Genomic DNA, 17928 nt, shown 5'->3' with positions numbered 1-17928 from the left:
CTTAGTCCGGGCTAATTTATCAAAATAAACAAATGTAATTTTTTTTAATTGGATTTTGGTTCTGATTAAACCCTTGTCCTCTGCCAGCCCCCCTCCTTCCTTTTGCAATATTCTGCCTATTTTTTTTTTTTCCACCATCCATTTTAATCTCGGCCACTTCTCTTAACTAATGGTTAAAAATAATCATTTATTGGGCATGGGAACCCACTTAATTTGGCCAATAAAATCCAAACTAGCCGCACTCTTTGCTTGGACTGAATTTCGTCAAAGCTTTCACTTGTTGAGACGGTTTTAGTCAATGCCCTGCTCACCAAATGTTAAATTTAATAATCTACTCTCAGCTGGTTCCAGCTTCACAGCCGCTGTCTGCAAACTCAGGAAAAATTTAATTTTTAGTGCCTTTCTTTTTTACAAACTATTTGATGTCCTACCAGTCTCAGAAGTGATATTTCGCCAGAGGCACATGAGCTGGTTGACCAACTCCTTGGTTAGGAAATTGCTTAAAAGTGAGCTTCACTTAGCCTGTACTTGGCAGAGAATCTGGTTTTAATTTTGATTCTATTCTTGAATAACCTCTCTGATTCCAGTGCAAAAGGCATTTGGTCAGTTTCAAATGATCAGCCAAACCGTGCAATGCTGCATGACCTTTCTTAAATCTACAAAAGAAATGGTGCTTGTTTTTCCCATGTCACACCCTGCTTCCCCCAACACTGGGAGAGAAACATTTCCAACAGTTCCTTTCTGCCTACTCATCCTGCAACTCTTGGACAGATCCCTGTTAACTTCTATTATTGGAACTGTTGGGATTTTATTCTCCAAATCGACACCGCCAAACTAGAAAGTTGAATTAGAAAGATAAGGAATGACTACGTGAAGCATCGTGCCCTTTGAACTCCATTGTAACCTTTGACTTCATGTTGTTGTAATACTTGCCCGAGGGCAAGTGATGTAAATGTATGATTTACTGTTTTGCAGAGAAGATTTGAAGCTCAAATTCTTGGTGCGGAATGGAGTGTGACTGTTTCCTTTCTATGATCCCTTGAAGGCTTTTGTACAAAATGGCAGTCTTAATTCAGTCTCCATGTGCTTATATTCGCCATTCAAGTCCACGAACCAAAGTTGGGTAGCTACTGATGGATTTTCTTGTGTTGCTCCTTGCAGGTGGTGTGGGGATTGCTGCAACACAACTGTGTAAAATAGTTAAAGATGTGACCATCTTTGGCACAGCCTCTGCAGCTAAACATGAAATCATCAAAGACTATGGTGTGACTCACCCAATCGACTATTCCACCTTGGACTATGTTGAAGAAGTTCGCAAAATCTCCCCCAATGGTAATGGTGTGGAATGAGTGGAAATGAAATTACGTTCATTGGCTAGAAGTAGAAAGTTGATCTGTTTAGGCATCCTGTGCTTAATGTTTAAAATGTAATTGTGTGTGCCTTCAGCAGAAAGCTCATTAGATTAAGTACTGGACAGAATAATATTTAGGTCTTGCAGGGATGTGATGCACTTGGCATCCCATAGCATCAAGTTAAAATTGTGGCTTAATGCCGAACCTCTCCCCATTTTCCTTTTTTTAATTAAAATATTTGCTCATCATTCCACTGATTTGCATAGTTAACATTTTTGAGCCACAATTTAATTGACGTTTTATCGATTGCAGTAGTGGAACAAATTGGCGTGCGATTTCACTGTTTTGTACTTATTTTCACTTTTCCCTTTTTTTTTAGGTGTTAACATTGTTTTGGATTCCCTGGGAGGAGGTGACACTAACAAAGGCTTTAATTTGCTCAAACCAATGGGCAAAATCATACTATATGGTAAATAACATTGCACGAGTCAACCACTGGAATACTGGATGGAAAGAATTGCTCTAGTCACTGGCTGTGCTTTTTGAATGTTTGACATTGCTACACATGCTATTTCCTTTTTTATATATTCTTCTGGTACACTGATAACATTAAATGTATTGCCTACCCTAGTTGCCCTGAGGTGGTGGTGGTGATCTTAAACCACTGCATTCCTTAGTGACTGTTATCCCACAGTGGTGTTGGGTAGGGAATTAAAGAATTTTGACCCAGTGATGGGTGAATGATATATGTCCAAATCAGAATGATGTGATTTTGGAGGTGGTGATCTGCTCAGTAGTAGTGAGTTTATTTTTTTTTTAAAAGATACATTTAAAAAAAAAATTGTTCCTAGGATGTGGCAAAGCAATATTTTATTGCTGGCCTCTCTCTGCTCTGAATATTTAAGAGTCAATCATGTTGTGGAGGATGGGTCATGTGAATGCTAAGCTGGGTATGGATGGCAGATTCCATTCCTTGGTTTTTAATGACCATTCTTCATCTTTTCACGGTCACTTTGCCAGATTTATTGAATTCAAATTTCACAAGGTACCGTGGTGGGATTTGAACTTGTCATCTAGATTACTAATCCAATACAATGATCATTAGGCTGCCATACCTATAGTGCATCCTGACAATTATGTGTTGAAGCTTGATTGTACTGAGGATGGATACTTGGTCTCCAGGAATCTAAGCTATAAACATGACTTTGCAACAGTACATGAAGTTTGTTCTGTTTGGTAAGGTGAATAAGTTTGTGTATGATTGTCTCTGTCTCTGCTACAATGCCTGTGTCTCTGTCTCTCTGCTACAATGCCATTCTGATAATGAGGAGTGGAGGGCAACATTAAAATTTGACTTTATTCAAATTTGTTAATCAGATGAGCATTGTCCACAATAAATAAATAACCTAATTTAGAGACTTTTCCAGAAGTTTTACATATTGATGTCAACTTCAACCTCCTGATCTCCCAAGTTGAGTGGGCCTTTACAGCTGATGTATGTAATGCCAGCTAGGCCACAACTTCCAAATATATTCCTGAATTTCAAATAAATTTGCTGGTACCTGTCCCATTCTAAACCCTGCCAAAGGAATTGATGAATTTATTTGTATTTCTACGGTACAATGATCCATTGACTTAGAACAATGACATATCACTCTAAATAGGATGTTTGGTGAGTTAAATGCAATATTTACAAGTAAAGATTGTGTACATTGAACGACAGTCATAGCACCACAGCAGTATCAATTCTGTGTCTGCTTAGTTAGCTTTGTATTGCTGGACAATACATACTGCTTGGAGTTTAGAAGAATGAGGTGATTTTATTGAAACACAAGATACTGGGGGGGGGGCTTGAGATGCAGAGAGGATGTTTCCCCTCGTGGGAGAATCTAGAACTAGGGGGCATAGTTTCAGAATAAGGGGCCGCCCATTTAGAACTGAGAAATTTCTTCTCTGGGTTGTAAATCTCTGGCATTCTCTGCCCCAGAGCTGTGGAGACCGGGTCATTGAATATATTTCAAGTGGAGACAGAGTTTTGAATGATGAGAGTGAAGGGTTATGGGGAGCGGGTGGGGAAGTGGAGTTGAGGCCCAAGATCAGACCAGTCATATTAAATGACTGAGCAGGCTCAAGGGGCCAAATGGCCTACTGCTCCTATTGTGTTCTGGTGCCTTATGATCAGGATCAGCATGCTAATATTGAAGGAAACATGGATGGGTACCTTGGTTTTAAACCCTTGAACAGCTGGACACTGAGGAATCTTTGTTTTAAAGATCAGAGGCAAATCCATTCAATGATCACATCTCTTGACTGACTGACTAAAAGGATGCTAATGGCTTCAAGCAAATTGAACATTGCAGGCCCTATTTATAGTAAGGAGCTGAAAGAATAATCATTGTACCACATTTTAGAAAATTGGGGGGGGAAAAAAACACACTTTGGTATCGCACTATATGAAGGACGAGAACTGACTTTCTCAACCGTGGTTGCTAGTCACTGATGGTAAGCAGGAGTGATTTTTTATTTGGGTGGTTTAAAGAAAAGTTGCAGCCTGACCAGCTTTAGATGCATTCTTTCTACCCCTGCCTCAGTACAATGTTTCTTGGATATTTTACCCATCTTCCTATTGAACACATGCTGCAACCTAATCTATGTTCAGGGCTGATATATTGTGGGAACACTTGTATTACGATTCAGATTAGGTATTTTTTTATGGGAACTGTACTCTGTGGTGGTCCATGTTTGTTTAGCTTTGTCTTAAATGTTATGACTTGCCTACCTAGATCTTGTTGTCCTCATTCTCCTGCTCCTTCTCCCCTAGCCTTACCACTGCAGGTTTTTTAAAAAATCTACTTGCCAGTGAGTCATCCACAGCCTAACCAGAGGTCCTGACATTCTGGTGTTTCTCTAACTGCCTTGAATGGAGATCTTGAACCCCTGTTTCTTCCCTCCACAGCAATGTCACCCCTCTGTTCTCACTCTGCTTTCTTCTGCACTGAATCCACTGCTGCAAGAGCCATGTTCCTGTTTGTTTAAGCACTTGGCTACAGGGATTCTGTCTGAATGTCCACCAGTTCAACACTAACCAGGGGTTGATCCTGCTCCATATCATTGGCCATTACCCACTTAAACCTGTTTGGCACATGCTATTTTATTTTAAATGAATTTTAAAGCGATGACTCTAAATATTGGGAGTAGCACCCTGCGGCATAGCTTGATGGGATGCAGGTTTGTGTCTGCTATTCCGAGGGTCAAATGGTGCAGTTCTTTTTCTTGCATTTCACCAGTGGGTGGAGGGGACAATGTCCGAGGAGGCTCTGCCTACACCTGTCATGAACCCTGGACCACCATTGCTAGCTGCAACCCCCACGTACATGGAAATATCAGGGGACTTGTCTTCACTAGATGGGTGGCTACTGGTGACCATCCAATGGCCTATAGGCAAAGAAAAAGTTGATATTTAATTATGTTCGTGATATTTGGCCACATCATTGGCCATTATTTAGGAAGCCGATTGGATATTGTCGGTAAGGGGCAGTTCACGGCTGTATTATGGATGGAGAAGAAAGTTTGGGGCAGCCATGGACCCTTTGCATCCATGGCTGCTCACCCCACTGAAATTCTCTTGATAGCAGAGGAGGATTCTGGCTGGCAGCCTGAGCAGCTGTCTCAAATCTGCCACCTCCCTCTTGCAAGAAAATTTCAGCGTGTATTAGAAAGGACAGTGGTTGAGGACGATGCCTGAAATGGTATACAGGGTGTGAATCCTAACCATAACCATGCCATGCTCTTTGGGTCCCAAAAGAAATGTCGTCCACCCTGAACGCATTTACTCTTCCCTGATGCCAGCATAACTTGGCCTCATTTTGCAGCCAGCTAGCCTCCATAAATACAGCTTGCTTCTGCACTTTTATTGGAGTACCTCTACTATAGCACCCGACCTTTTTTAGTACACTTCCTGCAGCAGAACCCCCATGTTGCCCATGCGTCTTTGCTATCCCATTAAGATCCGCTACTTTTTATCTCCACCACAACTTCCCCTTTAATGACTAGTGGCAGCCCTTTTCAAGAGCTTCTCCTTCACCAAATGTTCCTGTCCCCAGCCATGTGCGCTATAGGTTAAGCCTTTCCTGTACCTGTAGCCTATTCAAATTAGAGGGTGGGCTCCCATTGGGGAACATTGGGTGGGGCCAGCCCTCTGTACTGCTGGTGTTTATGCAGTTGCGTAGCTCAATCCCATTTTATTTCCTCCTTCTACATTTATCAGAAAATCGCTGCTTGTATATTCTAGTGACTTCAGCTTTACTGAATGACCTTTTCACAACGGAGATGTTCTAGGCAGCACTTATTAACGCATGCATAGACTAAGTAGCATTCCCCAAAATGCTTGGCCGTAATGAACTCTGGTGCACGATGTTGGTTAGTGAATGCTTGACAAATAATTTGCATTTATTCAGTGCCTTTCTGCATCTTTTAGCAAAGTGCTTCACATACTGAGTTACTTTGAAGTGTAGGCACTGTTGTGTAGCCAAACTCTAGTCGGGTCCCACAAGGATAAATGACTTGGCCTGTTTGGCTTGGATCTGGTTAGGTTATTGTAGTGGACAAGTATTTATTTTTGATCAGGTAATTAAAAAGTTACATGGTTGCCAAAACACTTTTTTTTTTAAAAACATGGATTTATATAGTGCCTTTCACAATCAGCAGATGTCTCAAAACGCATTACAATTAAGTACTTTGTGTAGTCACTGTTGTAATGTGGGAAATGCGACAGACAAATTGTGCACAACAAGCTCCCACAAACAGCAATGTGATAATGACCAGATCATATTTTTTTTGTAATAGGAGCAGGAGTAGGCCATTTAGCCCCTCGAGCCTGCTCTGCCTTTCAATAAGATCATGGCTGGTCTGATCTTAGCCTCGACTCCACTGCCCTGCCCGCTTATGTTGATTGAGCATAAATATTGGCCAAGACATCAGGGATAACTCCCCTGCTCTTCTTCAAAAAATGCCATGGGATCTTGTACAGCCACATGAGCAGACAAGGCCTCTGTTTAATGTCCCATCTGAAAGATGGCATCTCTAACTGTGCAGCACTCTCTCAGCACTGCACTGGAGTGTCAGCCTAGATTTATTGTTTTTTGCTCTAGTCCCTGGAGTGGGACTTGAACCCACAACCTTCTGACTGAGGTAAGAATGCTACCACCCGAGCCACAGCTGACACACATGGTTTTATAATGCCACGACAGAGGCTAGTGAAAACCGTGGTGATGCTTGTGCATATTTTTAAATGGTTGTGGTCAACATGGTGAAGGCCAATGCAAGTATAAACCTAATTCCTCATGACCGAACAGAGTAGTGGTTTCTGTGGAAACTCACCATTTGTCCTGCTCGTGGCTTCTTGAATTCTCTGCACAGGAAACCTTTGTTGCTGAGTGATCCAACATTTTGTATGGGAGGGGAAGGAATAGGAATGGTGTTCTACAATTCTGTACATTGTGAAAAGCAACAGGAAAAATGTGTACAGGGGAATGGAAGTCTGCAGCCTGTATTTGTACCTGACTTTGAAATGGAGTAACTGCCAAAACTCTGAATCATTGGTGCTTTTGGAGGGGGAAAATAATCTTGGTCAGCAAACTGGTATTCACTTGGTTCAGTGCAAGAAAACAAAATGCACTATCTCAAACAAATATTGAAATAAAGCCAGGAGATATTCATTAAACACTTGTATGTGACACGAGATAGTTCTTGTACAGTGGAGCTAGTTTTTGGTAGCTTGCCCAGATTAAAATATAAACTGCTCCCCAAGTGGGAGGTTACTTTAACCATGCATTTTTGTCATCTGTCTGTGATGTATCAGCTTTGTGAGAGGCTAGTGTTGACACCTGCCCAGTTTGGGGCTGGACAGTTTAGTTTTAAAGATGCTGTGATGTCTGAAATATAAATATGGCAACAAAACTAAACTTGTGAATGTCTTTTTTACTTTTTGTGAAAGTATTTATTTGAGATTAATGAGGCTTTCAATTTATTTTCTGCAATGTAAATCAGAAATTTGAATCCAATTCCTTTCTACCACTGATTTTTGGACTTTCAAAATGTGCCATCGCTGCATATGACCAATACATAACTTTTTTTTTCCTGGAACAGTTGGTGTATTTTCTTTCTTTGTGGTTTGACACTGGACATCTGTTTCACATCCGAAGTTGGATTGGAATGTGACTTGCCTTCACTGGTTCCATTCTTGGCCCTTGTCTCCAGTTACTGCATCACAGCTCTTGAAACCTAAGCAATATTGTACTTATGATACGAGTTGTAAGGTCACAATAATCCAATATTCTTTGAATCCAATATTCTTTGAATCCCTGCTGCACACCCTTCAGCCTCCTCAATTGGTAGGTAAGCTACCATTCATAAATAACGTCACTATGTGGCATCCAGCCAGTTTTACTTCGCTATGTTCATGGTAAATCTCAGTGCCAAGTTTTACCAAAAGCAGTTCAAGTTCTATGTTTGCATTTTAATTACCCAAGTTGTGTTGATCACCTGAAGAGATGTGTTCCACTGGGTGATTATGACCTGAACTAACCTAGTGGTTAATTCATGATATCCCTGGGATTGTTCACTTGAGAGTAGGCAATTTGTACTGAATAAAAGCTTGTATGCATCTGTCAAAAACAATTGATTATTTGAAACCAGGGATCCATTATATGCTGGATGTCTTAGTTTTTTAAATTGCTTTTATGTGGTGAGTCACTTAACATCATTGGCAAGCCTGTGGAGCTGTATTCAGCGTCCAGATACACTTGCCTGCTGTTAAATGCATTCTGTTGGGGAGGGGTGGGGGTGGGACTAGGGCTAGAGGTGCAATGGCTTAGTGCATTAACCCTTCTTCCAGGGTGTGTCTTTTTTTTTTTAAATTTGAACCTGACTGCTAGATTGAGGGTCTTTGTTCACTCTGCAGATTTTGAGTGAGTGAGTTGGAGCAGTTTCATCCCAGTTCTTAAGCCACATCAGAAAAATACTCAAACTTGGCATTGATTGGGTATCTCATTCGGAGGCCTTGCAGATGGTTACATGAATGACCAGCTTAAACTCTCAAATATCCTGAATATAGGCCTATGATTTATAGTTAGAGGGGCACAGGCTTGTTATATGTAAACTACAGGCAGGCATACCTAACATTCCATAACTTGTATAGGCAAAAAAATTCTCTCAAATTGAAGGTTATTGTGGCTATGTATTGGTACTTCTGAAATAGTTTATACGGCTGTCTAATATGGAGGCACTGATTACTTGCCCTTGCTTCCCTGCTGATGCTGGCACTGACACTTGTTACCTTTCCCTTTTCTCTAACTTTCTGCTGCCCCTGGATATGCTCTTTTTTTTTTCCTATCTATCTTGTGGGTGAGAATTTCTGCTCATTTGTGTGCTGTGACTTTTCTCCACTGCTAAGCAGACTTGGTGCAACACAAACCATTTGGATGAATGAGGGGGAAAAATGGAAAAGTTTGAATGTGGGGGGGAAATGAAGAAGTTTAACGGGTATGGTGAGGGAGCGCTCGTCTAAAATTGTGGGCTGAGTACAGCGGGCTTGCTCTGTAGCTTGCTGTACTTGACCCTTACCAAATCTGCAGAATATTCAATTACCCCCACACTAGTATATCCTTCATTTAAAAAAAAAATGTACACAATTCATCCAAAGGCTAAATGCAGTGAATAAGTGTGTTGGGTAAAACTCTCTGGGGGTCATCAACATAGCCAGTTGTTCACTTTGTGATTAGCAACTCCTACAGGCTTCGACACTGCTCGTCGCTATGACGCTCAACAACGCACATGAGCACAATGTTTGTTCCCTTCTATTCAAAAGTCGATGACCTTGCAGCCCTGGCACTTTAATGGGAATGTGGTGGATGTCTTGAGTACAATTACGAGCAAATAAAATCTAATTTTGTAACTAGCAGCATTTGTTCTTCGCTCTGCTCCTCCTCCGCCATGCCATTCCCCTCATACTCATGAGCAAAGTCTCTGGCTTGTCCCACATCCAGAACACTGCAATTCTTGTAGCGAGATGACAAAGGCTACATTGCAGGCTGACTGGATGTGTAGAGCGGTTTACATTGCATTGAAAATGTGCATCAAATGTTTACAAAACAATTTCAGTTTGCCATGTGTAATGTGTACTTACTACTGTGGATGTTGCTGGCAGTAGGGTATGACTGGAATGGCATGACCCGGTCAATCCACCCTTCAGATGGAATGTTGTGCTGCTCGCGTCTGGATTTTGCTAGACAACTTGTATTTATAAAGCGTCGTGAAATGTGCCAAGATGCTTCACAGGAATATTATTTTCTTCGTTCGTGGGATGTGCGCGTCACTGGCAAAGCCAGCATTTATTGTCCTTGAGAAGATGGTGGTGAGCCACCTTTTTGAACTGCTGCAGTCCATGGTGAAGGTGCTCCCACAGTGCTGTTGGGGAGAGTCCCAGGATTTTGACCCAGTGACGATAAGGGAACAGCGATAAGCTTCCAAATCAGGATGGTGTGTGACTTGGAGTGGAATGTGGAGGTGGTGGTGTCCCCCTGTGCTTGCTGCCCTCGTCCTAGGTGGTGGAGGTCCTGTGTTTGGGAGATGCTGCAGAAGAAGCCTTGGCAAGTTGTTGCAGTGCATCTTGTAGATGGGGTACACTACAGCCACGGTGTGCTGGTGGTGGAAGGAGTGAATGTTGAAGGTGGTGGATGGTGTGCCAATCAAGCGGGCTGCTTTGTCCTGGATGGGGTCAAGCTTAGAGTGTTGGAGCTGCACTCATCCAGGCAAGTGGAGAGTATTCCATCACACTCCTGACTTGTGCCTTGTAGACAGTGGAAAGGCTTTGGGGAGTCAGGAGGTGAGACATTTACTGCAGAATACCCAGCCTCTGACCTGCTCTTGTTGCCACAGTATTTGTGGCTGGTCTAGTTAAGTTTCTGGTCAATGGTGCCCCACCCCCCAGAATGTTCATGGTAGGTGATTCGGTGATGGTAATGCCATTGAATCTTAAGGGGCAGTGGGTAGACGCTTGTTGGAAATAGTTATTGTTGCCTGGCACTTGTGTGGTGCGAATGTTACTTGTCACTTATCAACCCAAGCCTGAATGTTGTCCAGGTCTTGCTACATGTGAGCATGGACTGCTCTATTTTCTGAGTTGTGAATGGAACTGAACACTGTCATCAGTGACCATCCCCACTTCTGACCTTTTATGATGGAAGGAAGGTCATTGATGAAGCAGCTGAAGATGGTTGGGCCTAGGACACTGCCCTGAGGAACTCCTGCAGTGATGTCCTGGGGCTGTGATGATTGACCTCCAAGATTGTGAGATTAAAACAAATTGACAGACCTGGGAAGCACTTGAGGTTCAAAATGACTACTGACCAAGCAGCAGTGCCTTTTTCGAGCAGAATTAGCTCAGACCTTCTAGGGCTAGTTGTGTTGTAATCTCTGCATAGTGTACATTCCCTTCAGTTTTTTATATTATATTTTTATATTTATATATAATATATACATGTGTTTGAATTGCTTTGGAATTGACTTGTTTTTATTTCAAATCAGGTGCAGCAAATCTACTGACTGGACCAAAACGCAGTCCTTTAGCCATGGCAAAGATCTGGTGGAATAAGTTCAGTATTACTGGCCTGCAGATGTTGCACACCAACCGAGGGGTGTGTGGCTTTAATCTGGGCCACCTGGAGGTTGACCAGATTGCAGATGTTGTTGACAAGCTGCTTTCTCTATACAAAGAAGGGAAAATCAAACCCAAAGTAGACTCCGTGTGGTCATTTGACCAGGTAAGCAATTTCATTTAAAAAAATTGGCATGATTTTCCTTGGAGGTGGTAACATATATAATGGTTGGTCCACATTTGCACTGTTACTGGCTTGTAAATAATTGGCATCCGCCATTTTTATTCATGCCGGAATACTGTCCCAATGATTTTGCCAAGTGCCTGTTTATGTACAAGCCTTGGCAGAGTGCTGGCAGTCTATTTGACCACAGAATCATCCTGAGAAATATATCTACACTTTAGTCACACCCAAATCTCATTTTTTTTTTGTTTCTCCCTCATTCAGCATCCCCCTCTAAAGTAAGCTCACACTTGTGATGAATAAAAAGATAACTTTGATTATGAAAGTCCATGGTGAGACTGCTGTATTGATCTTGGCTGGAGCCAGTGGCATAGTACTGCAAATGACTTTGGCCTCCCCAAGCTAGGGGATGGAGGGAGAGAGCTATCGCTGCCATGAAGAGAATACCTTTTTGGGGGAGAAGTGAGCAGAATAAATGGTGGAACTGAAGCCAGGGGCAAAGTTGGTGGCAATGAAGGGCAACAGTAGAAGGTTTATGGACAGATTTGTATGCTTTTATTTCCCTGCTCGGATTGTTTGGTTTCCCCTAGCCCCCCCGACTCCACCACTATAAAGTAGTATTTGGAAAAACTCTTAATATAGTCGCAGTCTAACAGCCTTTTGTAAGCAGAGTAGTGACAGGCGTGGTCAATTTTCACTTTAGAATCTGCTCTACAGTGTCTTGTTGACTTGTAGCATTGCCAGATAGGAGGCAGCACTGACCTTTACACTGTTGCACTTCAGCTAACGTGCTTGTGTTGTAGTGTGTTTAAATATCAAAATATAGCCGACATAATTTGCTGACTACAGTCCAAAAGTAAATTATTGGGTGGATGAACTTTGGGAGGTCCTGAGAATGAAGTGTTCGCACCATAAAAGACGTTAATCAGGTGGTTGTTCCATTTCAGCTGTTTGTGTACAACGAGGTGGAGATCAGTGCGAACCCAAACGCAGTTGGCTGCAAGTTCACACTTTATTATAAATTCCCGAAATAGAATCTTTGAAACTTCACTTTTAAAGCCAGCAGAGATGTTGGCCTTTAAGTGAGGATTCTTTTTGGTCTTGGAGGGCAAATTTATAAACGCTGCCTTCGCGAGCCCCTTGGTAGCCAAGGGCACAGAGGCATCCAGTGTGGCAGCATGCCCTGTTCAATTGCTGGTTTGTGCTGTTAGCCGATTCCAGGTAGAGCAGCAATAGGGCATGACTAGTATATTTTGTGTCCTTGGGCTAAAAGCTTAAAATTAGCCACGGTTACTGCTCAAGCTTGTGACCCAGTGACACAGCTGGAATGTGAGGACATTTATTCCAATTCTCTTTAAAATAGTTTGTGTCTCAATGGCAGCTTGTGGTAAAGCAGTCCATGACCCTCTAATGAAAAATGTCTTTAACATCTTCCCCTTTTTAATATCCTCCTTGTTACTAATTCACCAACAATGGAAACTATTTTTATGATCTTGAAATACCAATTTTTAAAACCACTTTTTTTTTCCACCTTATTCTAGGCTCAAGCCCTAATTTCTCACGCTTTACTGTTTATGAATTGACACGCTGTGCATGTACCTTTTTTTAAAAAAAAAAATCGATTCACCAACGTAAACCTTAAAAGCTGAATCTACACTTGGACATCAAAAGCCTAAGCTTCCAGCACCTGGCTACATAGTCTCAACATAAAATAACTTAAACTGTCAGCTTTTGCTTTGCAAGACCAGAAGGTTTTTATTTAAGCATTAGATATAGACTCCTAGAATGTTTATAGCATGGAACAAGGTCATTTGGCCTGTCTAGCCCTGTGCCAACTCTTGGCTAGTCCCACTCCTCTGCCCTTTCCCTGTAGCCCTGCAAATGTTTTTCCTTCAGATACTTATCCAACTCCCCTTTGAAAGATATGATTGAGTCTGTCTCCACCACCCTTTCAGGTAGTGCATTCCAGATCCCAGCCACTCGCTGCACAAGTCTTTGGTTCTTTTGCCAAAGGCGATGCAAGAAAAATCACCTTGAATCTGTGGCCTCTGGTTCTTGACCCTTCTGCCAATGGGAACAGTTTATCTCGACTGTCTAGACCACTCATGATTTTGAACACTATCAAATTGCCTCTCGCTCTTCTCTAAGGCGAACAACCGCAGCTTCTCCAGACTAACTGAAGTTCCTCATCCCTGGAATCATTCTTGGAAATATTTTCTGCACCCTTTCTAAGGCCTACACATCCTTCCTAAAGTTGTTGTGCCCAGAATTGGACACAACACTCCATTTGGGATCAAAATCAGTGTTTTATACAGGTTCTTCATCATTTCCACACACTTGTACTCTATACCTCTATTTATGAAGCCCAGGATCCTGTCAGCCTTTTCTCAACCTACCCTGCCACCTTCAATTTGTGTGCACATACCCTCAGGTATGTAGGACTGTAGCATTTAGTTTATGTCCTCATTCACACTTCTGTTAAATTTTTGTCTCCCCATTTCACCAGCCTCTGTCTGTCTTTCTGAAGTCTATCACTATCCTCCTCACTGTTCACTATACTTCCAAATTTTGTCATCTGCAAATTTTGAAATTATGCCCTGTACACCCATGTCCAAGTCATTAATGTATCCAGAAAAGCAGTGGTCCTAGAACTGACCCCTGGGGAACACCACTGTATACCTTCCTCCAGTCTGTAAAACAACTCTTCACCACAACTCTGTTTCCTGTCACTGAGTCAATTTCATATACAGGCTGCCACTGTATCTTTATTCCATAGGCTTCAACTTTGCTGGCATATATGTATGCACGCTATCTTTTCAGCTGAGATGTTAAACTAAGGCCCATCTTTCCTGTTGGGTGGGTGTTATTATTCAGGGAGTTCTCCTGGTTTCCTGGCCGATAGTTATCCCTCAATTAACAGTACTAAAACGGATTATTTAGTCATTTATCTCACTGCTGTGCACAAGCTGGCTGCCACATTTACAACCCTTCCAAAAGTGCTCCATTGATTGTAAAGCACTTCGGAATGTTGTGGGGTTGTGAAAGGCACTATGGGCCCAAGTTTCCACACGATAAAAAACGGGCGCCCCTCCGAGCTGGGTGCCCGTTTTTCGCGCCTAAAAAAAAAAAACCGCGCTATTCTCGAGCGCCTTGCAGCTCCATGTCTGCCTGGTGTGGCATGCAGGGGGCGGAGCCTATCACTCGCGCCGATTTTGTAAGTGGGAGGGGGCGGGTACCATTTAAATTAGTTTTTTCCTGCCGGAGCGCGTGCGCGTTGGAGCGTTCGCGCACGCGCAGTGTGAAGGAAACATTGGCACTCGGCCATTTTTGTAGTTCTTTGTAGCTGTTTAATTTTTGAACATTTTTTAATAAAAGCACATTGCCATCAGCACTGAGGCTTCTTGCAGCAGTGAGAAGGCTGCAGGAAGCCTCAAGTTGAGCAGCCATTCCCGACGGCCCCATGCCGTCGGGAATGGCTGCTCAACTTCTGAGGCTTCCTGCAGCCTTCTCTCTGTCTCTGGATCCCCGCCCCCCCCCCCCCCCCCCCCCTTGCTGCGTTTGGTCAATCGGGCCCGCACTCCTGCCCGCCGTCTGGAACGGCTTCCTCCTTCACCCCCCCCCCCCCCCCCCCCCCGCCATCGGGAACAAACGAACTTGAGGCTGGCTGAAGCACTTTTTCTCACAGGTAGGAAGATGGTTTATTTAATCTTTTCTTTGCTTATAAATGTTTATTCAGGTTGGATTTATTTGTATAATATTTGTAGAAGTATAAATAAGGATTTATTGTAGAATTTAATGACTTCCCTTCCCCCCCCCCCCCCCCCCCCCACCTCGCTCTGGACGCCTAATTTGTAACCTGCGCCTGATTTTTTAATGTGTAGAACAGGTTTTTTCAGTTCCACAAAAATCTTCACTTGCTCCATTCTACTTTAGTTTGGAGTACGTTTTCACTGGAAACTTTGAAATCAGGCGTCAGTGGCCGGACACGCCCCCTTTTGAAGAAAAAATTCTGTTCGAAAGTAGAACTGTTCTACCTGACTAGAACTGCAGAAAAAAAAAATGTGGAGGATTGCGATTTCTAAGATAGTCCGTTCTCCACCAGTTGCTCCTTTTTAAAAAAAAAAAAAAAAATCCGGTGCAAATCATGTGGAAACTTGGGCCCTATATCCTTTTCTATACTATCAACGTTTGACAGAGCACTTCAATCCTATTGTACTATAGGCTTTGCATACCAGTGTTGATTTGTTAGCTTGGCAACTAATGTGTATACTGACTTAATGAACTCGAGTCTGAGCCAAAGATTGTTCTTTTAAAAAAAAAAAAAAAGCTTTATTGGATATTTAACCTTTAAAAATAACATTTGATTTAATAGGAAATTTAATTTCACTCTTAGCAGTTTGCAAAAGTACCAAATAACTTCCCATCCAATCATCTTGCTATTCTTGAGCCCTATTCCAAACCAGCAAACATTTTTACCTGTACATAGTATGCAGTATTTGATTACCATTATAAAAAAAGACTTGCATTTATATAACGCCTTTCACGACCATGGATGTCTGAGTTTTACAGCCAATGAAGTGTAGTTCCTGTTGTAATGTAGAAAACGCAGCAGCCAATTTGTGCACAGCAAGCTCTCTCAAACAGCAATGTGTAAGCAGATAATCTGTTTTGAGGGATAAATATTGGCCAGGACACCAGGGATAACTCCCCTGCTCTTTGAAATAGTGTCATGAGTTCTTTCACATCCACCTGAGAGTAAGTAGGGTCTCTAACGTCTCATCCAAAAGATGGCATGTCCGACAGACTGCACTGGAGTGTCCGTCTAGATTTTGTGCTCCAGTCCCAAGACAGACTTCAACCTACAACCCTAGCACTAGTTCAATATGTACAACTCTGACCATTTTAAAATCCTGCTGGCCGCACAGGCAAAATCCAGTGTCAAACCTAATTGATGAGATCTAATTGGGTCTATGCTGAAAAGCACTATAGTGGCCTTTCAATTGGCTTTTGGGGGCAGTTAGTATATTGTATTGTAGAAAGGGTCGCCTTGGGATGTTTAACAAAAAACTGCTAAAGCAGGAGACCTTGTATGTGAAATTTAAGTAGTCTTATAAGAAGCAGCTTCTCGACATAATTGTAGAACCGAGTAATTGGACTCCAGCAGTTAATTTGGCAGGATTACAGACATGACCGTGAAGCCTGTGAGCTAAGAATTTAACTTCCTGTGAAACTTGTAAAATAGGACTGCATCTGTGGGAGTAGAATTTTTAATTGACTTCCAAAGTAGTGACTGATTTAAGGCAGAAAGGCCCTCTTGTGCAGTTGTGATATCTTTTGTCACGAATGGAGATTACATTTGAGATACTGGCACTGTCAGAGCAGAGAAGATTAAGAACTGATTCATAGAAATTCTCTAAGGGGGAGGGAGAGACAGTAGAATACCTTGATGGTGAGTTGGGAAAGATTATGCCCTCTGGTTTAGGAGTCAGGTGAGGGGTTAGGCGAAATGTCTTTACACCTTGGGAGCATGGAATGCTTCACCACACAGTAGTCAAGGCTGAGACTATTGCATCCTTTTTAAGGGAAGCCTTTTTTTAAAATGGAGGAAAGTACAGGGCCTATGGGATAACTGAACAGTGGGTTTAGATTTGGATTATTCCAGCACAGACATGATTGTCAAAATGACTCTGCTGTAATTTTCTGTGAATAAACTTGCTTCCAAAATTTGAGTGCATGACAGCCAAATATGGTCATTAATAAATTGAGTGAGTTGGTAGAGATGCCAATATTGAAAATATCTGAGTCTCTCTGTAAATTGGTTCCCAGGTTTGTGTCTTAAATTCTCGATCTGTTAAATCTAGTTGTCAGGCACTTTAGAATCCTATTAAATCCCTGACAAAACATGTTCTCTATCACTGCACTGTTTCATGAGACACCTGTTCTTGAATCTGGAAACTTGAGGCAGACTTGCAACAATGTCAGTTTTTTTTGGATCCACTAAGCATTTAGAGGAATAAAGAAAGATACTGGCCAGTTTGAAAGGTGTTATAACATAAGGAAGTAACCTGGTCCGATTCTAGAAACAGACCTGTTTGGATTCTACACAAACTCAGTTCGTTTCAACCAAAGATTGATACTGCTGGAACTAGGATTGAGGCCTGAAGCTATTGATCATCATCTCCATCTGTCAGTGAGCACTTGGCAAACTCCTCCTCCTCCTCCTCCTCTCCAAGATGGTGACTCTGGTTTTGTGGGTGCTTTTCATATCTGTTCACGTGAATCTTTATTTTTGGCATGCTTTAGTTCATGCTGAGTGGCAACTCTGGCCCATATTTTTCATGTGACCCAGAGGTGTTCAGGTTGGTTGTACAGCCCTGTCATCCCAGCTGAGAATGCAAATTGTAGGTTTGTTCTCTGGTCTGTGATTATACTTAAATGTTTACTGGTTGCTGATTATACAAATGGCCTGCTTAGCATGAATATTTGGTGGTGTACATTATTTCAATAGGAACTTGATATGTAAACTTCCTGCCTGCCATTGACTTGGCCACTTGAAAATCTGGTTTGATTTGCTGCATTAGAGCCTGGTCATGCTCTCCAATTTAGTACAAGCAAAAAAGAAAATCATAACATGAATGAGACCAGATGAAACTGCAGTGAGGCAGGATACGAGCATACAAATTCTCCTGAAATTCCCTGCACCATCATTCTAGTGGAGATGTTTAGAAATAATGGCT

At 42.2% G+C, this 17928-nt stretch overlaps 1 protein-coding gene across 1 annotated transcript in view; it reads left to right on the top strand.

Annotated features, from left to right (window-relative positions):
* vat1 (vesicle amine transport 1) overlaps nt 1–17928 on the top strand; it is a 51031-nt gene that overhangs the window by 16799 nt on the left and 16304 nt on the right. The window contains exons 4-6 of the mRNA XM_070864366.1: nt 1162–1332; nt 1732–1821; nt 10938–11173. Of these exons, the coding sequence (XP_070720467.1) occupies nt 1162–1332; nt 1732–1821; nt 10938–11173 (497 nt within the window). The remainder of the gene's footprint in view (nt 1–1161; nt 1333–1731; nt 1822–10937; nt 11174–17928) is intronic.

The sequence above is a fragment of the Pristiophorus japonicus genome, chromosome 21 (assembly GCF_044704955.1).
Source record: "Pristiophorus japonicus isolate sPriJap1 chromosome 21, sPriJap1.hap1, whole genome shotgun sequence".
In the NCBI taxonomy this organism is placed as follows: domain Eukaryota; kingdom Metazoa; phylum Chordata; class Chondrichthyes; family Pristiophoridae; genus Pristiophorus; species Pristiophorus japonicus.
This window is presented reverse-complemented; position numbering and strand designations above follow the sequence as displayed.